Source organism: Perissodus microlepis, chromosome 5 (assembly GCF_051167445.1).
Source record: "Perissodus microlepis isolate ML-2025 ecotype Zambia chromosome 5, ASM5116744v1, whole genome shotgun sequence".
In the NCBI taxonomy this organism is placed as follows: domain Eukaryota; kingdom Metazoa; phylum Chordata; class Actinopteri; order Cichliformes; family Cichlidae; genus Perissodus; species Perissodus microlepis.
In genome coordinates, this window is record NC_140465.1 from 27,310,092 (window position 1) to 27,338,019 (window position 27,928).

The following is a 27,928-nucleotide window of genomic DNA, read 5'->3' on the forward strand; positions in this document are numbered from 1 at the left end:
GAATATTCAGTTTTATTATACTGTCACCAAATACAGGTTGCTTGAAAAATATGGTAAACAAGAAAGAAAGAAAATAATTATATACCTAGTTAATTACCTGCTATTAAAGTTAATATCACCGGAAATAGGTACATATGCACATGAAAACCAAATACGATTTTGAAATCCATAATAATCTGTTTTATTTGATTGATTGATTGGTTGATTGATTGAGATTCACACCTGAAGAGTCTGTTTCTTAAACTATGCACAAGAAAGGAACCCTGCCTTCCACCAATGGTTATAAAGCCCCTATGAATGACTTCAAAGGTGTACTTAAGTTTCTTTAGATGGAATGGGCAAAAAAAGACCCATCATCATGGCAATAGCACTTGGGACATCAGACAGGATTACTGCCTCCTCAAGGACTACCATCACAGTGATGATGTTTTCTATTTCTTTCAACATTACAATGCCAACGCAACTTTAATCCCCTTGATGAACGTGTCTTCATTATCTTAGGAATATAAAAGAATTCAAATAAAGAAAAAATATCATGTAACATCCTTACTTTAAAATAGAGGCGTTGATTGGCTTTGGGTGTCACCATTATTAGTTGAAGTTTTTTCAGAATAAAGCATCCACCCAAGCTGTAACTCCATTTCTTACAGTGATCATATTTAAAAATTTTAAATGATAAATCACAGAGCATTTCTCTAATTGCACAATGTGAACAACAATTTACGTAAGTGATTCCATAATTTTGTATTTTTGTCTAAAGAAGAATTTGAAGGTTATGGAAATATTTTTTTTAATGTGCTAAATGTTAGAACAGTGCTAGTCACATTAAACTTAAATATTGATCTTAGCTCCAAAGATCCATATTTGGACAGAATCAGAATGTGCTTCCTTAATGGAAACAGTTCATTGTTTTTTCCGCACATTCACAATAGTATGAAAAAATAGCATCTAGACATGGTCGGACAGGATGCATATCTGGGACTGAATGAAAACATCTACGTTGATCTTCATCCAATATTCCACTGACTCCGAGCCAATGCCCTTAAATCTCTTCTCCAGTCTACAGAAGCCCCATGATGACAGGGCCAGGTGAGATCTGGTTTCTTGATATTCTGTCACGGGCTGGGTCTCTGATCCAGCGTTTTTGAGTTTATATTGTGAGCTTCTCATGCTAGGTTGTGATATTTAGTTCTTGTGTTGTCATGTCTACGTCTTCCTGTTTCCTGTTTTATTTTGAAAGAGTCTTGTGTTCTTTGTTCATTAGTTTCACTTCCCCCATGGTGTCGTTATGTTTATTTCAGTCAGCTGTTTCCCCATGTGTTCCCACTTCCCCTGATCACTTCCTGTGTGTATTTAAGTCCTCTGTCTAGCTTTGTTCATTGTCAGGTCATCTGTTGTCTTACGCCTTAGTTTTCTCACGTTCATAGTTCTCTTCTAGTTCACAGTTAACAATTCATAGCTAATGGTTCGTGTTTTCCAGTTTTGTAATTTTGTTAATCAGTCACAATTAAAGGCTCTTTTTTTGTTGAAAACCTGCAGTTCCTCTCTCAGCGTCTGCTTCTGGGTCCTGTTTCCAAACACACCAACAAAACCCTGCCGTGACATATTCAAATACAAGTTAAGCAATTGCGTAACTTAATTGGTGAGTCAAATGAGTGTATACAGAGGAGACGTGTCCAGATGAAACATTTTATACAACGCTCTAAAAAAGCTGGTAAAATGTAGGCACAGTTGGAAAATCTGAAACCTCCCACACATTATTTTTACTTCCATCTTAATTTTAGAGGAAAATAAACTTTAAATACATCACAAAAAAATACCTTCATGCACAAGAAATGCTCTCAGCCTCTTAAGTGTGGTAATCAGGGTCTTTTTGTAACACCTTTATGAACTTACCTCAATGTCCTTTTCCCTTGTTCTCGGTGCCTCCCTGCTGGTTAAAAAGTGATTTTCTTATATTCCAAACCAACCTGTGTCTACTGAGCTGGTCAGCTTCCTCAGAAAGCCTGCTTTGAAACATTCACATCACTTCCCTGCTTGCCTGCTCACTATCCATCATCCTCCTTCCCAGGGAGAAAACCGGTGGACGAACCCCACCCACCCCTGAAGATGCAAAAAAAACCCTATTGTCCCTCACAGCTCTGCTGGGTCCCTCAGTTACCAGTCCCCACCTAGCATTCAGTAAATACTTCACTATTTTACAAGTTGCCTTTCATTGTCTTGCATTCTGTGTTTTGAAATGAAATGAGATTAGTGTTTCAGGAAGTAGTGTTTAGTTTTGAATTTCTGGCCTGGAAACGCAATCCTGTCTTACTCATTTTGGCATCAAGGTAACACAAGCTTTCCTCTGTAAAAGTAGAAGATGCTCTGCAGTTCTGAGTTCCACAATATATTTTGGGTACAGAATTACATGATTTTCAAGTGCAATATCACCACAACACCATCAATTAGCAGTGGTGGCAATCTCAGCAGTGTTCAGTTCACATGGTCTTAACAGACCAATGCTCTTTTCACAGATTGTCACAAACCAGACTTGAAAGGATCTAACCACGGTTTGTACAATCAGTGGTGTAAATCAGTGTATGGGTGAAGAAATGATACATGCGATGTTGTTTAGTTTTAATAACCCAAACCAAAGCACAACCAGAATCCAAAAAGATGTGTCAGGGAGGAAAACCACAGCACAGCTCTGAGGGTTTTTATGGAGCACTTTAATGAGCCAGGTCTTGCCAGCGTCACTGACCAGAAACAAGCCACACAGCTCATCAGTGCCTTCAAATTTCATAAATCATCACAGTACAGAAGTAGTGTTAGTGAGGGTCACAAATTACCTACTTATGGCCTGACAGTAGATCCATCTCTGTGCTCGCTGTCCTGCTAGACCTCAGTGCAGTGTTCAACATTGTTGACCAAAATACTTTCTTACAAAGTTTAGAGCAGATATTAAATGTACTGGGCTGAGTGAATCAAATCTATTTAATAGATCAAAATTTGTTCATGTAAATGGGGAGTCTTCTTCACATACTAAAGTTAATTATGGAGTTCCACAGGGTTCTCTGCTAGGACCAATTTTGTTTACATTATACATGCTTCCCTTCAGTAGTATCATTTAAGAGCATAGCAAACATTTTTATTGCTATACAGATGATACTCAGCTTTATCTACTCAAGAAGCCAGATGAAATAGCAATTTGTTAAGCTGCAGAAATGTCTAATTTCCCGCTTCTGAATTCAAATAAGGCTGACATTATTGTATTCTGCTCTTAATAGCCCAGAAATAAGGTGTCTATCAAAAGCTACAACATAAACTGGAGCCCAACACCAGTCAGACACAGGATTGTGAAAGTAATACTCTATACCTGTTTAGATCATCAATCAAAATGCCAGTTTCAAAAACATCACTGATTATTTCCTGGTTTATCAATTCAGAAATAAAGATGCAAGCCTTTCCTGAATTTTGTCATGGTGCATGGTGCTCCATGTCAGAATTATTGAACATCACTGTCAGTAATTTTTCACTGCAAATGAACAGCTATTTCACATTCTACCAATTCTTCAGTTTCTTTTTCTTGAAATCTTTTAAAGTACAATACGGACGAAAACAACTTTTCTCTGACATAAAACTGGGGTAAATGTGTGATTTAAAAGGACACAGATTAGAACAGCAAGTAACAGTTTCCCTATTCCTCAGATGTTTACCTTGATGGACAAAACAGTTTACTAATTTAATCCAACTGGCTCGATAAAGTCGCTTAATGGGCATTTTAGTTCTTCATCTATGACACTGTGATCTCTTAAATGGACACAGAGAGCTTTCTTTAGATTTGAATGCTGCAGACAGTCTGGTGTGTGTGCAGGGTAGTGGACAGTTTTTTCAGTAATGTCTGTGACTGTTTTTATATTGTTTAATGATTCCCACAAAAACAGTTCAAAGTTTCCAAGTCCTCCTCATTCAAAAAACACAAACAAATGTGATCATATAGACCTGGGAAAATAACTGAATGAAAAACCTTCAGCTATAAATGCTATTATAACCATGATGACGTAAACATACTGCACTGCTACTGTTGATGAATAACTTGCTGGTAGTATATCTATTTATTTTATGTTACCTCCATGTGATCATCAATAGCCCTATACTACTACTTAAGACGTGCCTTGACACTATAACCTTCATATCAGTTATTCTACAGAGCAATTGAACTAAGCTATAATCGAGTAATATGAAAAATACACAAAACCTAATTTACCATTTCATTTCTATGAAAACATAAAAATACAAAAGATCCAGCACCAAGTTTTGTCACACGAACATAAAACAAGAAAGAAAATATAAACAATGTTATTTTTATTGCAGCACAAGGGATGAAGTTTGCCAAATTATGCAACAAATCAGTGAAACAACTCTGGGGATATTGCAGTATACCATGCCAAAATCAGTTTCTTCTATCACGTTAGCTCTTTTGTTATGGAAGCTTACACAGTTTGATCATATTGACTGCAAGAATTCAAACACATATTAAAAATAAAGATATTTTTCTTAACTGTCAAGTATTTCAGAGAGAAATATATTTCTACTTTTTAGAAGACGTATGTATAACCTGCAACCATGCATGACATATTACCTGATGTATTTGTCAAACATACACAAAAGGAAACTGAGTGTGTTTTTTGTGTGAACAGGTTATGAGGGAAATTACTACTTAACATTACCTGGTTTGTGGCAGTTCAGTGTGTATCTCATGCTGGCAAGGTCATCAAAACTAATTTAAGGCTAGTCAATAGACCATGTGTAGAGTGCACTGTTGATGGCTACAGTAAATAACAACTGAAGTGATTACATGTGGGAAAACAGACAGGCTTATTACAACACTTAATCTGCTTTTAATTTGGTCCGTGCGCCATAAAAAAGGGTGTCGGGATCATCTTATGTAACGGTTGACTAATATTAACATAGCTGAAACAAACTTTTTAGTAAAGTTTGCAGTCTCAAGAAAACCACAGTTTATACCTCAGCAAACTCAAAACGCGTTTCAGCTTTTGTATCTTTTTTCCTTGTAGTTCTAACCAGTTTTACTCGCCTTGAAAACAGCTTCCAGTGGTGATGATGATGAAATGTCCACGTAATGTGAGCATGCCCTTAACCACCAGTTGTTCATGATGCACCTCGATGACAGTCATGGAAATGTAATGCCATTCTGGTCATTTTTGTGTATGTTTTTGATTTTAGCTGTACATGAATTTTCAAGTTAACATTTGCATACTTGAGACATTTTAAACTTGTAATTCTGTCACGGCTGGGGCAGCAGTCGTGTGGTGTTGTGAAGAAGAACCCAAAATGCAGGCACTTGCTGTGATGCACGGGAGCTTTATTGTGGACGGTGAAAATAACAAAAGCGAGGACAGAACTAAACATAAACCTAAACTGGGGAAACCCGAAACCATAACTAACGGAATAACACACAGGGAAACATGTGGAGATGACACAGGGGATGACGAGCGGAGGATGGAGAGCTGGAATGGAGAGCAGAGAGATGCAGTGATTACCAAGTAACACAGGCGGCGTGACAACGAGCAGAGGCAAACACACACTATAAATACACACCAGGTAATGAGGAAATGACACGCAGGGGTGGACACAGCTGAAACTAATGGGCATAACGAGACACAGACCTTCAAAGTAAAACAGGAAATTCACAGACTGTTTTACACAGGCTCAGAGACACGAACAGAACACCGGGAGAGGACACAGGTAGGGATAACAGAAACACTAAACACAAGACCCAAACTCTAAGAACTAATACAAAAACAGAAGAAACTAGAAAATGATAACAATAAACTCAAAACACTGGGTCAGCGACCCAGGACCATGACAAATTCCACGTTATAACAATAACTTTGGTAATCTATTGTTATACTGACATGCCAAATTACATGTTACAGTGCAAAACAACAGAAAAGACGATCATGAAGGTAGGGTTGGGTATTGAATTTTTTTTAGAGTGTCATCTGAATTAGAACAAAGTTACACGAAATAAGGCGATGCCAAATTTAGGCACCAGAGCATATCTGGTTTAGCAGAGTGTTAGACAATGAGACAATATGACATGTGCTTTCAATGCGCTGAGGAGCAACAAGTACACACAGGTCAAAGGTGTGGTTATACTTTTCAAAACTCTATGGAACGTTTGTAGTACAAAATGTAGAGCAGATCTAATCTGAGGAAACACCTGATCAAGCGCAAAACATATCTAAAAGTTGAAGTGTGCAATGATTTTTGATAGCCTGAAAGCCAAGTCCACTAAAAAACCTGCAGCTGACTGGATAATGACGATGGAACTTTTAGTGGGACATTTTCAGGTAATTAATCAGGTAACTTTGGATGTACTGGCATTAATTCAACCATGAAAGATATCTCAGATGCAAAAGTATTTCTTTATAGTTTACATTTTTTACAAAATCTCCTCAAAATAAGCCAGGAAGATCCTGGACAGAAAGACCAGAAACACAGATAACAAAAGGAAAGCACAGAAGTCACGTGAAAAAAATAACACTTGAAACTATTAAAAGCTAATGGATACCACAGGGCACGAAAACGAACGAGTCTCTAACGACCTCAAATGCACACCGTCATCATATAGTGGAGAGAAGGCTGCTAATAAAATTTTATTTTACCCCAGTGAAATTGTTGCTGCCTTTGCATCTCGACTTGTCATCAGGAGGAATCATTTTCTGCGCATACTAAACAGCTGTATAGCAGATGACTGGATAATGAATCTCGCTCAGAAATTTTTATAGTAAATCATCTTGTGTGTAAAATTGAATATTTAAGTGGCTTCTTTCCATATTGTTAGAGGTGCATATGAATTTATATTGTATTACAACATACATAATTTGTGTGCATTAGATTAAAAAATTATTTTTCCCAGGGGAAGTTTAGCAGCTTCAGAAGATCTCTCGCCTTAAAATAGAGAGACAGAGATTTTCTGAAAATGAGAGGCATTATTCATGTTTTTAGAAAAATATGATGCCTCCACCTTCCTCCCCCTCACTATGATAGCTGGCTTTTCACTCTGAATGACTGTGAATATATTTGATTTCCAGTGTAGTCAAATTGTATGTCTTAAAAACTTCTTCTGAGAGACATTAACACAGCCCATCGGCTACTCTTGATTGAAGAATTTGTCATCCTGGCCCATACAGACGCAGCAACAAAATACTTTTCATCCTTAGTCCAGAGGAAAATCAGTGGGGAGAAAAAAAGTTATATTTCATTGAAAGGGTCTGTAGGCGCAGCTCTACGCCTGTCAGTTGAAATGGAAATCATTTCACCAGTTAAAGGCACACAGACTCCAGTTTGCTCGTACTGATCACACCCTCCCTGTGTCTCTCTGAGCCTCTTCAGTTTAGTTTCTTCACATATAGAACTGAATCTGTGTATATCATGCTACCAGGAGGCTCAGGAGAAAAAGCAGGACGGCTTTTGTGATAAAAATAATGCAGATTACGTGAGGAGGTAGCCATGGATACAACATCCAGTCACCCTTGTCAGTGCATATATGGAGAGATTTATGTGTTTCCACCTCAAGTAGTTGTCTAAATGCTGTGTGTTGTCAGATAGCTGCCGTGTAGGTGGATCCTGACCCTAGGAAGTCACAGCGTTACATAAGCCTGATGGATTTGAATCACAGCTTCCATTTCATAATTAACATTAATACTGAAAAGTTTCTCTGGAAAACTGTGTCTCATTCCAGCAGGACTGCTGATCCGCGATTTCATGGTATCAATGGTTTCTGACCGGTTCCTGCTGTTTTCACAGAAAACTCCCACATACGACACCTCATAAAACCCTCCAGCTGAAGTGTAAACATGTTAGTTTAAAAGCCGAACACGTTCGAGTGGAATATAAAAGGACAATTCAGCTTTTTTCTTTTTTTTAAACAACCTGTTTGATCCTTTGTTCATTCTCAAAGGTGAAAGATAAAATTGTGAATCATTTCACTCATTAAATTGGAGTTTGTTAATTTTTTACTAAGCAAAGATTTTATTCAGAGACCTGTAAAACCACTGATTATTAGGGATGGGAAGTGATGTGAAGAATTTACCCTTTCTAATTCCATTATCGATTCTTATTGATTATCTTATCGACTCTCATTGTGTTCCCACTGGCTCTGCTTTAGGATCACCACCTATCACTAAGCAGCATATCAAAGACATTACATCTATGCAAATTAATTGCATGTTGCTTGGTCACATTTTTTTTAAATGTTAGATATATTTCCCCTCTTTTGGTGTCATTATGCAAACAAAGGAATCTATTACATAAATACACACGAGAAAGTAATTTGTTACACTAATGTTACTTTAAAAATGTTTTCCGTAAAATGACCTGAAACACATTGTTTCGTGATTACCATTAAATAATATAAACCTAAAGGCTACAGTCCCTCACATCAACACAAATCCCTATCCTAATGAGGACACACATGATCCTTCTCTTCATATTTAGGTATCAGAATCAGAATCAGAAAGGGTTTTATTGCCAAATGTTGAGCAGGTTTACAACATTAGGAAATTGCTGCGGTGCTTAGTGCAAACATACTGTCATAAATTACGCTTAAATAGACATGAGGGAAAAAAAAAATAAGAATAAGAATTAAAAGTGCTAAGTAGATTGATATATACATGAGTGCAGGTGGTGATCAGTGCCAAACATGGAATGATGCAGTGAACACAGCGTAGGGTCATGTGTTAGTGGTGGGAACAGTCATACGGTTATTGTGTCCAACAGCAGAGGGGAAGAAACTGTTCTTATGGCGAGAGGTTCTGGTGCGAATGGACCGGAGCCTCCTGCCTGAGGGGAGCAGGTCAAACAGACTGTGTCCAGGGTGAGAAGGGTCAGCTGAGATCCGAGCTGCACGCCCCAGTGTCCTGGAGGTGTACAGGTCCTGCAGAGATGGGAGACTGCAGCCAATCACCTTCTCAGCAGAGCGCACAACACGCTGCAGTCTCTGTTTGTCCCTGATAGTGGCTCCAGCGTACCACACGGTGATGGAGGAGGTGAGGATGGACTCGATGATTGCAGTGTAGAATTGCATCATCGTCCGTGTTGGCAGGTTGAATTTCTTCAGCTGCCTCAGGAAGTACATCCTCTGCTGGGCTTTCTTAATGACGGAGGTGATGGTGGGCTCCCACTTCAGGTCCTGGGTGATGGTGGTACCCAGGAAGCGGAATGAGTCCACAGAGGTGATGAGGGTGTCAGTCAGGATGATGGGGGGGGAGTGGGGCTGTGTGCTTCCTGAAGTCCACAATAATCTCCACTGTCTTCTGGGCATTCAGCACCAGGTTGTTGTGGCTGCACCAGGACACCAGACGTTCAACCTCCTTCCTGTAGGCAGACTCATCCCCGTCCGAGATGAGTCCAATAACGGTGGTGTCATCTGCAAACTTGATTAGCTTGACAGACTAGTCGGTGGAGGTGCAGCAGTTGGTGTACAGGGAGAAGAGCAGAGGAGAAAGAACACAGCCCTGAGGGGAGCCGGTGCTGATGTTCCGGGAGTCCGAGACATTCTTTCCCAGCCTCACGTGCTGCTTCCTGTCCGTCAGGAAGTCAGTGATCCATCGGCAGATGGGATGAGGCACATTCATCTGGGAAAGCTTGCCTCGGAGATGGTCTGGAAGGATGGTGTTGAAGGCAGAGCTGAAGTCCACAAACAGGATCCTGGCGTAGGTTCCTGGGGAGTCCAGATGCTGCAGGATGAAGTGTAGAGCCATGTTGATGGCGTCATCTAGAGACCTGTTGGCTCTGTATGCAAACTGCAGGGGGTCCAGGAGGGGGGCCGTGAGGGTCTTGAGATAGGAGATAACCAGGCGCTCAAATGACTTCATGACCACAGATGTCAGAGCCACAGGTCTGTAGTCATTTAGTCCAGTGATCCTTGGTTTCTTGGGGACAGGGATTATGGTAGAGGACTTGAAGCAGGCAGGCACATGACATGCCTGCAGTGAAAACACTGGGGCCAGCTCGTTTGCACAGTGTCTGAGGGTGGCAGGAGACACACCATCTGGGCCAGGAGCTTTTCGAGCATTCAGATTCTTAAACTGCTTCCTCACATCTGCTTCATGAATATGAAGAGGTGTGTTGGGAGGAGGTGGTGTGAAATCCTCCTTTGTGTGGGGTGAGGAGGGGGGTGTTGTAGGTGAAGTGTTTGATGGTGGTGATGGCTCTATGGAGGGGGGAGAGGTGGGGGAATGAGTGTCCAAAGTGTCTCTATTGTTGGGGCCATTGGAGGTGTGAAGGCTGCCTGATGGCTCGTCAAAACGGCAGTAAAAGTCGTTAAGGGTGTTGGCCAAGAGCAAGTCATCAGTGGAGTGGGGGGTTTTAGGCTTGTAGTTGGTGATATTCCTAAAACCTTTCCACACAGAGGCCGAGTCATTCTCTGAGATCTGCTGCTGCATCTTCTCAGAGTGCTGATGTTTAGCAATGCCCACTACTTTAGTGAACCTGTACTTGGCCTCTCTGTAGCAGTCCCTGTCTCCGCTTCTGAACGCCTTTCTCTTTTCCAGCCACAGCTTTTTGAGTTTAGGTGTAAACCAGGGTTTGTCATTGTTATAACTCACCCTGGTGCGTGATGGCACAATGCTGTCCTCACAGAAGTGGATATAGGAGGTGACAGCGTCCGTAAACTCATCCAAGCTGTTAGAAGCAGCCTTCATTGTGTCCCAGTCTGTAGACTCCAGACACGTGCGAAGCTCCTCCACAGCCTCGTTGCTCCACAGTTTTTTAGTCCTCACGACAGTTTTGGAGAGCTTCAGCCTCTGTCTGTACGCGGGGATTAGGTGGATCATGACGTGGTCAGAAAGTCCGAGTGAGGCGCGGGGCACCGCGCGATAGGCCCCGCTGATCGTACTGTAACAGTGGTCTAAAGTCCTCTCCTCTCTGGTCGGGCATTTAATATACTGCTTGTATTTGGGAAGCTCATGGCTCAGATTGGCTTTGTTAAAGTCCCCAAGAGCAATAATGAGAGAGTCCGGGAATGTCCGCTCCATGTGCAGTATCTGCTCCGCGAGTGCGCACTGAGCTGCCTGCACATCCGCATCTGGCGGATGTGCAAAAACCTGATGACACAAAGCAAAGATGAAAGCGATCGCTTTAGAAACATGAACAGGTAAGAACGAAGGCTGCAACCTGACTGCTCATCCCTTTGTTACCTGTGTGAAGTTCAGGGTCTGGTTAGCTTTAACATCACTCTGGGTTCTTGGCTAGCTTGGCGTTAGCATGCTATCTGCACGAGCACTTGCAAAGAGTTGTGTTAGCTGTATAAAGCAGTTGTTTCTGTCCTGGATGCAGGTGATTGTAGTGCAGGTGCAAGTGGAACCAAGCAGAACACTAACAAGGAACTGAAGTACTCCACTCACATCCCTGCCATCTGCTGAGTCTACTTTTACAAACCTGTGAAAACGTTCTTTATCACATGACTGTAAATGAATATGTTTATAATGTCGACTCATATTTTCAGTTTATAGTATTTATTTTTCGTTCACCTCCATTTGATTTAGTGAGAGTGAGACAGCGACACACACTTCTTATTAATTATAAAATGCATTTGTCTCACGGTCTAGCAGGATCTTTGACGGACATCACTTGATGTTCACTTTGCAGGGTTTTTTTTTTTGTTTGTTTGTTTGTTTTTTTTACAGTAGAGCATTATTGTGCACTCTCCTGCTAACAATATAATAGCCAGCTACTAATGTTGTTCCAGCTTTGCAGTGTGAAGCTAAATTAAACTTTAGCTTATTTAAGAAAATGCAGATACCGTTTACACAATGTCATACTTGATGCTGAGCATTCATAGGTCATTTTTGAGGGCCATAAAGCTCACATTGACAGGAGAAACAATGGCATAAATTAGAGATGCGTGGCCGAGGCCAGGAGTTTAGGCAATAAAAATTATTTGGCTAGGTTTAGGGGGGAAAAAAGTGGTTTGGATTAAAATATGCATCTTTACAACCAAAACCCTGCTCGTGGAAAAATTGTAATTTGGGAGTGGCACTCTTATTACACTATTGCCATAACTGAACGCATCGGGGGAAAGAACACAAAGGATGGACAAAAGTTCATGTATGATAAGATAAGATAACCAAGACAAGCCTGAGGTGTTTGGACATGTGCAGATGAGGGATAGTGGATATACTGAACAAAGGTCATTAAAAATGGAGCTGCTAGGCAGGAGGAAAAGTAGAAGACCACAGAAAAGATTCAGTGATGTAGTGAAGGAGGTGTGCAGAAGGTTGGTGTGGCAGAGGCGGAAGCTAGAGGTGGAGGCATATGTGGCGTCCACTAAAGGGAGCGGCTGAAAGAAAAGAAAGAAAAAAGCAAAGGGAATAGTAATATGACTCAAATTATATCTGTAAATGAAAGAAACATAATGTCTAGGCTTTCACAGAGGATAGGAATATCAGAATAAACTTGTTCATTCTGTGCAAATGCAAATATAAACAAAATTAAATAGCTATTTATTTTGGTATTTAGATCATTCAGGTAGGCACATTCAGGGCTGATTCATGTTTCTTTTTGCCTGTGGATTAGTCAAAGGTGCTGCTGTTCTCTCCCACTCACTGAGCACAGTCAATCTAGAAACCTGCGAGGAGGATGAGTGTTGATTTCTTCAAGGGACAAAAGTTAAATGTCCCACTAAGGCTGCCGGTTTATTTCTATTTATTAAAGGAAAAGAAAGATGCTCAAGGAAACTTAAAAGTAACTGAAAGTACAAGTAAATAAAAAAGTTTGTATATCTTCCCCGGGTTGTGTCCTGAGGGGGCTGTGGTGGAGTTTTGAAAGCAGAATTTGATATGCTCTGTAGAATTTACTTTAAAGCTTTAGGAATTTATTGTTTTGCAGATTTGAAAATACAAATCTTGTTAAGCTGAATACATCCCCCTGGCAATTCTGTGATCCTTTTTACTTCTGGTGACCACCAGATACCATGACACCACCATGATTCAGAGGTTTTCACATCAATTTCTAAACCTGAGTCATGCATGGCCGTCATGTGGGCACCTAAATCTATGATTTTCTTCTTCTGAGTACCTTGGAAAGCAACGCTACAAGGAGCAAAATACAATGTGTTTCTGGAACTGTATCTGTACAGAAAGTTTAAACAGAAAATATTATGAGGAGAAAACTGCTGTTATAAGTCTTAGCAACTTAGCTAAGGTGAGGAGAGTTCATTATTAATCTGGAATAAGTGATAAAGCTATGTGCTTAATGTAAACAGCTTTTTATTTGTTGTAATACAGCTGAGAGATTCTGTCTAGTGAATACTTTTACTTTGTGTATATTTTCATGTTTAAAACTTTAATCCAGCAATGAGATATCATTTGAAGAAGCTGAACATTATTAACTGAAATACAGAGTTTGGGTAATAAACTTGAGTAATGCTCCCTACATGTTTCTCCAATTATTGGTAAAGCTGTAAAAAATATAGGCCGCCTTCTTCTCTCTGCTGCTCATTTTAGGGGTTGCCACAGCAGATCGTCTGCTTCCATCTATCCCTAGCACCCTCCTTTGTCACACCAACCCTCTGCATGTCCTGCTTTGCTACATCCATGAATCTTCTCTGTGGTCTTTCTCTTTTCCGTTTTCTTGGCAGCTCCATATTTAACATCCTTTGCCCACTATCCCTCCTCTGCAAATGTCCAAACCCTCTCTACCTTCCTTCTCTAACTTAGTCTCCAAATTGCTCAACCTGAGCTGTCCCTGAAAGTAAGACGATGGGACATGCACTAATTTCAGATACTGAGGAGTAACCAGACATTTGCACAAACACTGCATTAAATGCCACACGATTTATCCTCTGAGGATGCTGAAGATCTGAAACTAACTGTATTTTCAAACAGGATGAACAAGTTTAATTCTGAAGCACTGAGTCTTGCAGTTATAAATAAACACAAAGTATAAAGTTACATTTCCATGAAATTCACCACAGCTGCTCAGGACTGCAGTAACTCTGAGCCGCAGGTGGAATCAGTCTTTTGTATCTGTGAAACTGCAGGGCAGAAGCACCAATAACACACCACACAGTGATGTATGACGCTATTACACCACAGACAACAAGATCAGTCAGAAGCCTGCTTCAGTCTGTGCCGCACATTTTTTTTTTTTTTAAACAACAGCTTTCAGTGATTTCTACCATTAATACATTTTTCATTAGATCATCAATTTATGGTAAACAATATTCTGGTTATATTGTTAGTGGCTGTGGAATGAGTCAGAGCAACAATTTCCAGTTGATCATAAGCTGACGTAATGGACGAAAAGATTAAAAAGCAAATTTAATATGTTTAATGTAATCTGAGTCATAAAGAATGAGCACGGCTGGGTAGACTGCACCGGTCAGACAGGAATCCTCTGACTGAGAAAATGTCCAGGACACAATCTGCATTCCTGGCTGCTGTTCCATTGAGGCTGGCTGAAACACATAAATCCTATAAAACGGATACTCAGATATGTCGAGGCTATGTTGAGGCTGTCAAAAGGACATTTTGGGAAATTACAAGTATCCCTTCTGTTTTGCCTCTTCGTGTGTTTGTATTACTCATCTTGTGTGGACATAAATCTGTTTATATGGTCACATTGTGGGGACACATCTCCCATTTTAAAGCAAAAGTTAAGTTCCTATAAAGTAAGCCATTGAATTATGGGGTGAAGGTTTGGTTTAAGGTCAGGGTAAGGTTTAGGCAAGTAGGGGATATGGTTGTGGTAAATCTCCAGGAAATCAATACAAGTCAATGAAATGTCCTCTGAAGTGTCATAAACATAACTTTGTGTGTGTGTGTGAGAGAGCTCCTGCTGCCTTTGCAGCCATGAGCAGATGGAGAGGTGACTTTCTTGCCCTGAACTGAGTCTCTTGGGATGCTCTCCCTCCAGGCTGTGGACAAGCTCCAGCAACTAAATAGATGCCTTGAATGGTTTAGGTTATGAATCAGGGCCCCCGCTTAAAAAACATTTGCAAACTAAAATATGCTAAGTTGCAAAGTAAGTCAGTTGCAGGTACAGTACTCTCATTGCGATTCTTTTGACTGCGCATCACTCTCAGCACATCCTTTTGGATGTGACTATGATATGAATGAAGTCGTCCGACACCCCTCAGAGCTTTCCGTAAGTCTTAAAAAATTTTCATGAATCAGTTTATACATTCACATGTCTCTGAGTCAAATCAAAAGTAAACACAGAAAGAACTTCCCACCATTAGAGGGCATACAGCGGGCGTAGTGTGAGCAGCATGTAAGCAGAGCAGCAGCTTCACTTCTTCATCTGTTTCTACACAGGAGGCGTTCAGGCACAGTTTAGAAGAGCCCAAAAACATGTTGACTGCGGCAGTAGTGCATGAAAAAGCAGGAAATGGATTCATTCACACTGTTTGTTCAGATTTTATGCCTTTTTAAAAAACAAACAAACAAACAATTATTGTGTTTTCATTTTGAATGCACAGTTTTTTCCATGTCTTGGAAAAGGTTTGTAACTACATTTTAAAAGTGCTGTACAAATAAATGCACTATTATTAAAGCAAAAATATATGAAAAGAATATGTATGATTAAACTAGGAGGATATGTTCTGTCAGATGGACACGAGCCAAACAGCTGTCTGTTCATCAACACATCTGTTTTCTTTAGCTTGTTTCGGTCCTCATCTCAGAAGGATAGTTAAGGAAACAATGTGGAGAGCCTGGTTAACCCCCGTAGTGCATTTCATAAGTGCAAAGTTAGTGTAACCCATAGTCAGAACAGCCCACAATTATGAGCATAAGATTCAGCTTGAAAAGCCTCTAATTTCCTTTTTAAGACTCTCAGGGTTTGTGGAAGAGCAATTCAGAAAGCACTTAAGCACTTAGACGACCTTGAGTATAGGGATGGGTTCCAGGAGGTTATTTTAAATTATTAAATAACCTAAATACCTGAATTTGTAAAGCTCAAACGATAACAAATCTCTTATTAAAGTTAAAATTTCTTTTTGCTGTGTTTTTTTTTTAACCACAGAACACGGCAATGTAAGCGCCATCTTTCTTTTGTCTTTTGTTTTTTTGCCATTGCTGAATGTTTTTGTTTCCTGACTGCCACTACTGACTTCACCATCATCTCCAGCTATTTAAAACTCAACCTGATGAAAAAGAGGTTGATCTGATACAAGGTTATCATGTCACAAATCAACCCAAAGTTTTAACAAAATGAACAGCATGTTGACCGTAAGAGGCTTGTACTATAAATTTAGCTTAAAGCCAGAGGCAGTCAAGAGGACACTGAGGACATAAAGACCCTTTCAGATTCAATGAGTCCATTGAAACATCCCTCTATATTTCAGAAAACTGAATTTCCAGAACCTTATCAGCTTAATTGTGTTAGGTGTAGTCCACACCAATGCAATTACTGCATCGAGAATGAGAAACACAATGTAACGTCAGAGATGAATGGATGCTCCCACTGCTACAAAAGGATCCACTGGACATGGTTTAGGTGTCTGACCAGGATGATGCCTACAGGCAGCTTGGTCATGCTTAACTGGGAAAAGACCCTGGAGCAGAACCAAGACATGCTGAAGAGATTATGTCTCTTTTCTGGCATGATAATGCCTTGCTTTCCCCAGAGGAGTGCGAGGCAGTACAATCAAGCTGTGCTTGCCAATATGTCAATATCATGTCAATATGCATCAAAAATCTCTGAGGATTGTTCACAGCACCTTGTTGAAGGGCCAGAGTTGTCTGTATTTTCTGAGGCGGGTGAGGTCTTTTAACATGTGTGCAATGCACAGGATTTTTTTACTGTTGTGGCCAGCGCCATCCTCTATGCTGTTGCATGCTGGGGCAGCAGGTTGAGGGTCGCAGACGCCAACAAACTCAATAAACTGATCCACAAGACCAGTAATGTTGTGGGAATGGAGCTGGACTGGCTTAAGGAGGTGTCGGAGAGGCGGATATCGTCCAAGATACGGACAATACTGGATAAAGCCTCCCACCCACTCCATGAGGTGCTGGCCAGTCACAGAAGCATGTTCAGTGAGAGACTGAGATTACCCAAATGCACCACTGAACGACACAGCCACAGGCAGGAATGATTTCCTATCTCCCTGTACTCTTCCATCTAATGCACACTACACAGTGCAATAGTTACACCCTTTTACTTATGCTCTACAGTAAAATAACGAATAACAAGTTTTACAGTTTAGAGTAAAATGTCAGTCATGTATATTTCACCTCTGTAATATTCTGGATATTTATAATTGAACTATTTGTATATATCAGAGCTATTTCTTATTTAATTTTGTTCAGTCGGGTACTGACTGTTTTGGAGCAACTATAACCACATAATTTCCTTCGGAGTGAATAAAGTATTCTGATTCTGAACACTGACCTTTCAAAATAGGCTAACACCCTCAAAATCTCACCAGGACTACATCCATAACATGCAATATTATGAGGGAGAAAGAGAAAGAATCCATGTGTATGTGGACCTGGGTCTGTATGCCACGGACTGTGAGTGGCAGAATGCATTCTACAGGTAAGAGTGACAGTCGCAGCTGGTCTGTGGATTCTGAAAGGTCTGTCAACTCACTCCCCTTTGATACGAAACCACAGTTAAGCTGACTGTTCGTGAGAGGACAAATTGACCCCTAGTTCACCAGGAAGGGGGGGAACCAAAAACCAACAGATACAAACTTATCCTACTAGTTTTAATATTTTGTTTTTATTAACTAATCACTAAAATATCATCTTAACCCTCTTGTACCCTGCATCCCTCATTGTTACACCAGCACTTTACATGTCATCTCTCTCTCTCTTTGTCTTCAGCCAACAGTAGCACAGTTTTCACCAGCATCCAGTTGGCAAACAGCACCAGAGGTGGTTGCTGGTAACCTGGGCCCCCGCTGATCCAGTATGGAGTTCTTCATGATTCACGTGTTTTGTTTGGGAACAGAACTAGAGGTACAGTGGATTGTGGCCCACCCATAGCTAGGTTACAACAATATTATCTACAATCGATAAGTAAATATCAGGATTACCTGTTTTTTGACGTTATAGATGGAACACACAAAAAAATCAGAGCCTAGTACTTATTGTATTTACAGATGCTGGACTTTTTCAGATTAAAAGTTCAGTTCTTCTTCCGCCTGTCCTGCCACTGCAGGATATATTGACCTTAGAATCACGGGTGTGTTGTGACAACAGTATGGTACAGAGGGGAGGTAAAGGACTGCAATGAATCAAGCAGGTAAGTCTTGACAAGGCACATTATTTCTATTTTAGTTATAGTTGGGGGGTCGGGTCTAACATCAACACTGACATGGTACAAGGTGTAATGAGCACCAGTATTATCAGACAATGTTTGAATTTATGGGGAGAATCTGAAGTCTGAAGTTCACTGCAAAAACTTTCAATTTCATATCCATATTTTAAAAAGTAAATAAATAAATAAAAATACTACCCCCTTTTGCAAGTATGTTTTCCTTTTATGACACTCCAACGGTCTGAACCAACAGTGTCCAGCTTTGATTTATGGAGAGCTAACAGCAGGACGATCAGTGGCAGTTTGACTTCCAGTAAAACACTCCACTCACTGATATCACTTATTGAGATTTATTAAATAAAAATCTGCACCATTTTTTTTAAGTTTTAAAAACATTTTAAGACAACCCGCTCCAAGCCCTTTGAGTTTACTAAACTGAGGTGTGACCTGTTGTATCAACTACATCCACCATGAACTCTGCGTCCTGACACAAAGCTCAGCAACTTGTACATTTGCTGATACTGTAGTTACAGCAAGAAGACACTTCTGAGTTTGGGCAACATGAAAATATCTATCTTCAACACCACAGTATCTTAAGAGGAGGGGGTCTTTATTGGCCCACTGATACATAAATGTAGAGCATAATCTGATAGCATTGTTTGGTTGCAGTGACATAACGATCCAGACCATACCAACAGAAATCAGCAAAGAAATTCACTAAATTATGGATTTCCAGTCCTATAAGCACATGTATTTAGCTCTCAACTCTAAAGGTACAAGGTAGGTGCTATTCCTATCAAGAGCTCCTTGCTGCTATACTTTGGAACCACTTCACTTTCACTATGGAGCAACTTCTATGACAAATTGACTCGACTTTAGTACTGAGAATCAGCTGTGGTCATTAAAGTTCTCTTCCCAAACCTAAATAGTGTTTTTCAGCAAAAGAGTCCAGAGTGACCATGCCAAAAGCAGGGACGCCTCCAGAATCCCCGCCCCCATCCAGGTGGTGGCAGATCAGCTCAGGGGAGTGACCAGGAGCAACCCTGTTGTTGTTTGTTTATTTATTTATACATTTGCAGGGTTGTGCAAAGACAGTTCACTGAAACATCCTAAGAGATCTGAGGGACACCATATGTTGTAAATAAACTAAACTGTTGTGGATGCTCCTGCCAGTTATCTAATTTGACCATGCTGAAAAGATGAAAGGGTGGAGTGTTAAGGTGCTGGCTAATTCTAGCAAATGAAGTAAGCATCTATTAGCTGTATGGATGCAAAGCACAAACACAGACTGGATTGCATCAGTGCAAGAACATGGATGGATGAACAGATGGGGAAAAATAATGACAGCTGCCAATAAACAATAATATAAGAGAACTTATTGTAATTTTGGACTTTATTAAAGTTAAATGAAAAAAGCGGATCGACTGAGCTAACTGTCAAACTGTTAATGCTAAGATAAAAAATTCTGATATAAAGAAATTTGGATATGCATTCTAAGTACATTGGCATCCATTACTGGTGCATATTATTGTGCTATATGTGCATTGTGGTGTGTGCATTTTATTGTATATTCCATATCTGCCATGTTAAAGCTTTGTAATTTGATGCTATTAACTGTTTTGAGTGTCTTATACTATATCACGCTATCTTTCCCCAAATCATTTCTGGCATCAACACCAGAATAGAAGGATAAGGTGACCCCCTCCAAATGCTGATAATGTTAAGTTCAGAATTTTACTTTTTTATTATACTGTACATGCATTGCACTCTAAATAATCCTTGTAAAATGATATGCCATGTTACTTTTTTGTCATTTTACTTCAGCCAACATAAAAGAAATATTAAACTGGTATTATTATTAATTCATTATAATATTTTTAACATAATGGTGATGAATCTGGTTGGAGGACTCCTTGTGAATTTTTGAGCCTCAAACAGACTCTGTAATAGCTACTGCTCACCAGCAGTTCATTCATCTGTCTGTGGTCAGCCAGATGACACTAGTTGCTGCTAGTCGCTTCCAGTCTGGACGCCTGTTATACCAATGCTGCGAATGGCCTTTTCAATTATTGTTGACATGAAACACAAAGAAATCTCTGAAACTGTAAGATGTGGCATGTGTTAGTTTACAGCTTGTTTCTACAGACCACCAAATCAACATTCAAGATCAATGCCTAATAACTAATTGACATAATAAGCTTATTATTTATGTTAGAATGAATACATAATGTCATAATATTATTAGATGTCTTCCTATATTTTTCCACAGAGTATTGAAGTCAAATATTACTAAATGGTATGCTCATAAACTTCTTGGAAAAAACAAAACCAGGCTGTTTTCCATTTTTTACAGTGTGCTTTTCCTGACTATACTAACAATCACATTATATCATATCCTGTCAATTAGACACACCCACCCAAAAGTCTTTATAACCCCACCCTTGTAGTCTTGACCCCCTAACCACTGGAATTAAAACAAAGTGGATCCTCTAAGTTAAATGTTTGTGAATTTATGTTATTAAGATTTAATGTTAAAAGAACTGGATGGATGGATGGATGGATGGATGGTTTAAATATGCACATAATGTTAAATGTTCTGTTAACCAATGGAATCCATTTTTATTCAAATATTTAAAAGAAAGTCATCTGGATCTGCACCAAAATGCTCCTTAAATCCCCTCTCCACCAAGTTTGATGAAATATCTGCTTGGTAGTCATTCATATAATCTTGCTGACAAAGAGACAAACAACTTGCAATGATCCTTTGCCTTGGAGGTGGAACAAAAAACAATACAAAATATAAGTCAGACCAATTCAAAAATTCAAATAAAAAAAGAAAAAAACAGTTTCCTTGTAAATATGCTATTTGAAAAATGCTTACTTGAATGTACAACTTATTTGCTGAGTTTTAAAATACATTATATTGACATCTCCAACAATAACTGGAAGGAAACTGTGTAGTGCAAAGGTTATACGGTGTTTCAAGTGTAAATTGAGACTAATAAAACCGTCTCACAAATGCACACAGTAAGGATGAGATAGGGACTGATGAGGACTGTGAACATTTCTGCGGCTCTCTTTCATCTGCAGTCAGTTTTTTATCTAAAGTGAGGCAGTGTAATGTGCTGTTAAATGGCAGCTTTAACCACCTCTCTGCCTCTCTGTCATTAGCATAGCGTAGGAGGAAGAGCTGATTGAGTGGCCAGTTGGCAGTCAGAGAGAAATTTCTTTTCAGAATCTTTGTTCAAGTTCTGCATTTGCACGAATAAAATAAATAAATAAATCACCATCTCATCAACATCCACCTCCACCTCTGATTTATAATGATGTGGTCTCTGTTTTTTTTTTCATATCTCCATATTAAACAGATGTGCACAGGAGCTTGGAGGCTTAAATAAATCATTTTCAGGGAAGAACTTCAATAGATTTTACCCAGAACTAAACACAACAAAGAGAATGAAACCCAACCAAACCCCCATAATAAAGGAACAGATGACACAAGAACAATTCAGTAGACTGCTATTTCAAGCAGACCCTTTGTTGATTGTTGGAGATTCAATTAAATTCAAGACAGATTCAATTTAATGTCTTTTAACTGAACATAAATCAAAAGAAGTGCCCAACCAGAGGGTCAAGACTCCTCTTGGAAGTCCCCAAATAAATCTGAGTAAAAAAAATATAACTACTACTCAATAATATTGGCTTTTTCTAACTTTTCTCCATAAATTTTTATTTCATTCACTAATTCATCTTGTACTTGTACTATGTCTGGGTCTGGGTCTCAGGGACAGATGTCCAGACCTCCCTCTTCCAAGATGGTCATACCCAAAACACCTCACCAAAGAGGTATCTTTGTCATGTTTTAATCTTTAATTTTACTTAAAAAAATATTCATAATAATAAAAGGTACCATCCATCTACCCACTTGTCCAGTTCAAGGTCACAGGAGGGCTGTCACAGTCATGGGTTGAGAGGTGGACAGGTTGCTAATGTGTTGCAGCATCCACTTTCTTATTGTTTGTATTTACTTCAAGGCAACAAAACTCAGGAACTTAATGTAACACTTCTATCCATCCATTCTCTTCCGCTTATTCTTGTCAGGGTGAAAAAGTTATGAAACTTAACTGATGTTAAAATAAATGTGCTGAGAAAAGTTTTAAAGTATTTTCTCATGGATCTTCTTTGTCTTCAGCACAGTGGTTAGATCATGGTTACAAGGGTGGAGTTGTTTAGACTCTTGGGTGTGTCCAACAGATGGACACAATATGATGTAATCTGATAACTGTGGTTCAATTCACTTCAGTTTTATTTGTATAGTACCAAATCACAAAAACAGTTTCCTCAAGAAAGTCCTTTAAAAGTTACAAGTTAAAACCCTAAAATAATAATAAAGAGAAAACCGAAAACCTCAACAATCAGATCATCTCCTATGAGCAAGTGTTTTGGTGAGAGTGGAAAGGAAAAACTCCCTTTTAACAGGAAAAAAAACCAGGAAGAAACCTCCAGAAGAACAAGGCTCAGAGCAGTCATCTAATGCAGTGTTTCCCAACCACTGTGTGTGAAATGATCAGGTGTGCTGTGGAAGATTATCTGGTTCCACCTGATTAGTACTCGCGATTGTGAGTAACGCACAGAACAATTACATTCTCTTCCACTAGAGGGCAGTACAGCTACCTGCTCTAATTAAATGGGTTGCCAACCGTCCGTAAAACAGAAGAAGACGAAGAAGAAATTACATACTAGTCATGCTGTTAGAAGTTGCAGCATGAAATAGCAATAGATAAATATTTGTAAAGAAAAAGTAGTCAATCTGAACTGGGTCCTGGAGAAAGTTCCGACCCAGATGAAGGCCCTAGCATGAGTAGTGGTCAGAAGAAAGCAAAAAATATATATTGTGGACCAGTGTTGGTCAAGTTACTTGAAAAAAGTAATTAGTTACTAACGTTTTTCCTTTATTGAAAAAATTAATCCCGTTACTTTACTGATTACTTATTTTCAAAAGTAATTAGTTACTTTTCAAAAACATGATACACAACCTGAATACATAAAAAAGCAATAGACCTTTCAGCCCAATTCTATTTTTTATGCATAATCCATCATATAAAATTGAATCAAATGGAAAGCCTTTTTCTAAAAATTGTTTTATTAGTTTTAATATTTTAATTTTTTTAACGTCATAACATGAGACACTCTCACAAACAAAATCATGACAGTTTAGTAACGCAGTAACACAGCGTGCTTACAGGAAAGTAAAAGTAATCTAATGTCTTTTTTTGCAATAGTAATCCCTTACATTACTCATTACTTGAAAAAGTAATCGGATTACAGTAACATGTTACTTGTAACGCACTACTGCCCATTTCTGTTGTGGACAAACCGAGCCAATTTCGCTATACCTGGTGCATGGGGAAAAATTATCAATATGCTTTTTGTGACATTTTTGTTTGGTGGTGTGCCGTGTGATTTTTCTAATGTGAAATGGCTCCAAAAGGTTGGGAAACACTGATCAAGAGTGACAGGATAGACAGGATAAAGACTAGCTGTGGAAGATAGCCAGAGATTAATAATAAATAATGATTAAATGCAATTTGGAAAAGGTGACTGAAGAAGAAACACTTAAATAAGTTTTTAAATATTTCCATAAATGGTAAATGGCAAATACCATTCAATGCCTAGCTAAAGAAAATACAGAAAACATCCAGTTTAACATCACAGGAGGGCTGAAGCCTATCCCAGCTGTCACTGTGGAAGAGGCTGGATACACTCTGGACAGGCTGCCAGTCAGTTGGTGGGCATAATGGGTAAATGTTAAAATAAATTTTATCAGATTATATCAATCACTTTTATATTTTTATATTATAATTTTATATTAAAAAAAATTGGATTTTCATCTTTGAATTGTACTTTACCTTTAAAACACTTTTTAAAGTAAAAAGATTACAATTTTATTAATTAATAATAAGATCTCAGATTTAATCTAGAATTTTCAAAAAAGAAAAAAAGTTTTACATTACAACTGGTGTTTTCCATTAATTTCCCCCCAACTTTTGTGACAAAATAAGCGAATACAAAAAAAGACGTAAAGGGGGATAATTCATGAAAAAACTTAAAAATATTCTGATTTTTATCCTGAAACTTTAGCCTTGAATTATTTTGGAATTGATATGATGGCTTCAAATGCACACCAGTATAGTGATTATTTAATATGACTTTTGTCGTGGCTTTTGCCTCAAACTATACTTCTTCTAAAAAAAGAAAAAAATTCATATTTTGGCTTTATTATTTTTTGATTCAAATTATTACTGTTTAGTAACTATTTTTTTATTTTTATTTATATATTTATTTATTTTTACCAAAATGGACTTTTTGGTAAAAATTGGACTTTTTCTTGAATCAGGGCAGGGTTTTCTGAAAACGTGAAGTAACTATGGCTTTAGTCTTGAAAAAGCTTTATCTCAAAATTAGTCTGACAACCGTTTTTCTAAACGTACTAAAACGTTTGGGTTAAGATAATGGGCTACAAAAGTATTCTCGTTGTCAAATCTTATATTTAAAAAACATCAAAATAATGATAGTATATAATAGTATATAATAACAAATGAGTCAAGGTCTTATGCTTTGATTTGTTTGGATCCAGATCTGGATTTTTTTTTTTCTCCTCCCCCCCCCTTGAGTTTCCAGACTGCATCTGTGGCCCGGGGCTGTTCTCGAGAGCAGGGCTCTGTTTCTGCCTCGTTACCTAATTAATTCATAGATCCACCTTAAAAACAGGGCAATCCCGGTCTGGTCCCTCCCCCCTGCTCGCCACCACAAGCTCACCTCCTTCTCTTTCAGTTTCCCAGCTTGGCAGGAAAAGATCTGATCCGGACTTTTGGTGTTTCCTCTGGTCTGGTTGAGTGTGCCGGACCCCCCCTTCAGTTCCACCCACCGCTAAGCAACACAAACACACCACCAGTCCTCATTTTCTGGATCTGCTCTTTGTTAACAGAGCCTTTTCCCTCCTCTGCTTTTATTCCAGGAGAGGGAGAGAGTGAGTGAGCGAGAGAAAAAGAGAGGGAGAGAGGGTGAGTTTATCTTCTCCTTTTAAAGGATTCGTTTCTGACTGAATCTGGATCTGGTTTGTTTTCCTTGCTCGGGGCTGCCGCCACCACTGCAGGAACAGAGCTGGTGCCCCTACTGATGTATTTAAAAACGGTTTAAACGTCAGGAACGGTTCAAGGTTTTATCCACCAACCACCACCCGGCCTGTCAGTCATTTTTTTCGCCACTGCAGTTTTCAAGTTGGAGCTCTGCTGGGAAATGGACAAACCCCTCTAAACTAAAGACGCTTCCCAACCGTTCCGACTCAGCCACAGGACGTGATTTGGACGAAGATCCACGGAGTGGAGGTAACGTCTAATCTCAGTGTTTTTTGTTTCTTAATTAAACTTAACTCACCACGAGTCTGCACAATCTTTCAATTCACTTGTGGCTGAAAGGCAAGAAAGGCTCGCTTAGTCTGTCGGAGACCGTGAAAGTGACATTTTGCTGTGTTTTAAGGAGTCTGTCGTGCCCCCCCCCAGTTGTCCGCACTGCTCAGCATCCGGGTAACGTTCATAACTGCCGTTTCTTTACCTTGACACCCACTTATTAGCAACTACAGGCATATTTTTGGGATTTTCCACAGGTGTGAACGCACAACTATCCCAGTCCGACGCACTGTAACACGCATCTTGGCGTATTTTCCTCCCTAATAGCAACAGTGTCTCTCAGAAATCCCGAGGTACGGTTTCTGTCTCTTTCACCTCGCCAAACGTCCCGGCTGTTAGCTAGGTTACAGCCCCGATACGTGCCGTTCCCTCTCTGCAGTCAACGCTGTCGGGTCTTCATTCATAATGCGGACTTTAAAATCCAACTTAAAACGCTTTTCGACAAACTAAAATACCCATAAAGCATACACTGTGATATTGTGCAATGGTTTCCAATCAGACACCTGTAAAATTTACAGACGATGACTCACTTTTGGCGAAAAAAACAACTTTTGAACTGGATACGCACTGCTAGTTAGTTTGCCGCCTGCCAAACTAAGGAGCCTGCTGGTAAAAGTTGTTATTTTATTCTGAATATTAAATTTTTACGTGTCATTGGGGTATGCCGAATTGAAGGGTTGTTTCTAAAAGGTCTGTAATTTTTCATTAATGGCTACAAAATTGCGTTTTCACAAACCAACAAGGAGATGTAGATCAAAAAGAGCAGATTCGTAATGGTGCTCTGGTGCCAGGTCTCCCCGGGCGACAGCGAGGCACGTATCTGCTGGTGCATTGGCTGCGAGGCAGGAATCAGACCGCCCGCGGATGTCTCCGGGCGCCTGGAAACAATTTGTTAACAGTCTCTGGCTTGAGTGTGTTGCTTTCCGAGTGATATTTCCAGTGGTAACCGGAAAAGGCGCCTTTTACCATCAGAAAAAACACAGGACCTGTGGTAAGTTGGTTAAAAACAGCTCTCTGAGCAGCGAGCGTTGGTTGCTGCGGTTGTTTGTCCCTGTTGTGATATTAATTGTGTATATTTCTGTATCACTGTGGTGTCCTCACACTGTTGACACGAATGTGGCGCCTTCAGGATGAGCTTGTTAAGCTTGTTGGAGTGGTTCCCCCATATTTAGCACTCGCACTGTAAATACTACTTCTGCGTTTTCAAGGCTGCCGGTATTGAACAAGGGTGGAAAAATCGTTACCGACTGCGCTTTATTTTAATTAACGAAGGACCGTCCTTACGTCATCGGCTAAGATGGGCGGATGAGGAGGAGCAGCAGCAGTTCTGCTTCTTTTTCCTCTCTTCTCATTTCATCCATCTCCACCTTCTCCTTCTCCCCTCTGTAGCTGGGTGTGTCCTGCCTTATTGCGTTAGAAAGGAGGGGGGATCCCGCATCTTGGCTCATGAGGTGACTCCTCCTCAGCTTGTGACCTCCAAAAGAGGGCATTGCTCCTTCTGATTTCTGCTGCTGCAAATTAACGGAACATAGAGGCTTTTTGCAAAATAAAATTAGTAGAAAGGGAAACTTTGAAGACTCTTTGTTGAAAAGGGTTGAATTATAGGTATGACAGCAATGACTTTGCTGTTTGCTTGATTCTAAAGGGAAAATGGCTAGTTTTTTGTATTCCACCGAAGTCTGTACAGTTTATCGAGGTTTGGAATGAAATATGATTATGTGGCTTCCAACCATTATGATAACACCAAGCAAACATTTCAAATTTGAATAACCGTTGTCTCTCAATTCTGGTTAAAGATTTTAACTAGTCCTCCATTCACAAGCACAGCAGGTAGCACTGCCTATTTGGTTTGGCATATTTTGACACCAGATGCTCTTCCTGGCAACCTTGAAAGGTTTTGTGTCTCCCCCCTAGGGCTAGAGAAGGGATCATTTTCTTGTCAGGCAAATGCATTGAGCCACTTTTCTAAGGTCTCGCTTTTGTTTAGACAAGGTTTTGAAAATGACAGTTGAGCAAGGGTCGTCTGTTGGACGTACCTCCTTATCACCTAGATGTTCTGGTTGGACTTTCTAACAAATTAAGTCTCTGATAAGGAACTGTTGTATATTATCCTTTTATTTATGGACTACAACAACATAACGAATTTAAAAAAAAAATACTATGAGGGAAACTCAACCTCC

At 39.6% G+C, this 27,928-nt stretch overlaps 2 protein-coding genes across 4 annotated transcripts in view; one reads left to right on the forward strand and one right to left on the reverse strand.

Annotated features, from left to right (window-relative positions):
- Positions 1-9,455: 9,455 nt before the first annotated feature.
- LOC146387481 (uncharacterized) lies at positions 9,456-25,178 on the reverse strand. Its single transcript, XM_084929123.1, has 2 exons — positions 25,099-25,178; positions 9,456-11,117 (listed from the first exon to the last, which is right to left on the reverse strand). Exon 2 carries the CDS (start codon positions 11,046-11,048, stop codon positions 9,465-9,467), a length of 1,584 nt encoding a protein of 527 aa, XP_084785249.1. The 5' UTR covers positions 11,049-11,117; positions 25,099-25,178; the 3' UTR covers positions 9,456-9,464.
- Positions 25,137-27,928, forward strand: part of LOC146387482 (plasma membrane calcium-transporting ATPase 1-like) — a 129,567-nt gene continuing 126,775 nt past the window's right edge. For all 3 annotated transcript variants that reach the window (XM_084929120.1, XM_084929122.1, XM_084929121.1), the window contains exon 1: positions 25,137-25,667. The gene's annotated coding sequence lies outside the window, so the exon portion shown is untranslated. The remainder of the gene's footprint in view (positions 25,668-27,928) is intronic.

Bases quoted from the DNA above. Each gene is read 5' to 3' on its own strand.
- LOC146387481 (XM_084929123.1), bottom strand. From the start codon at position 11,048: ATGGAGCGGACATTCCCGGACTCTCTCATTATTGCTCTTGGGGACTTT.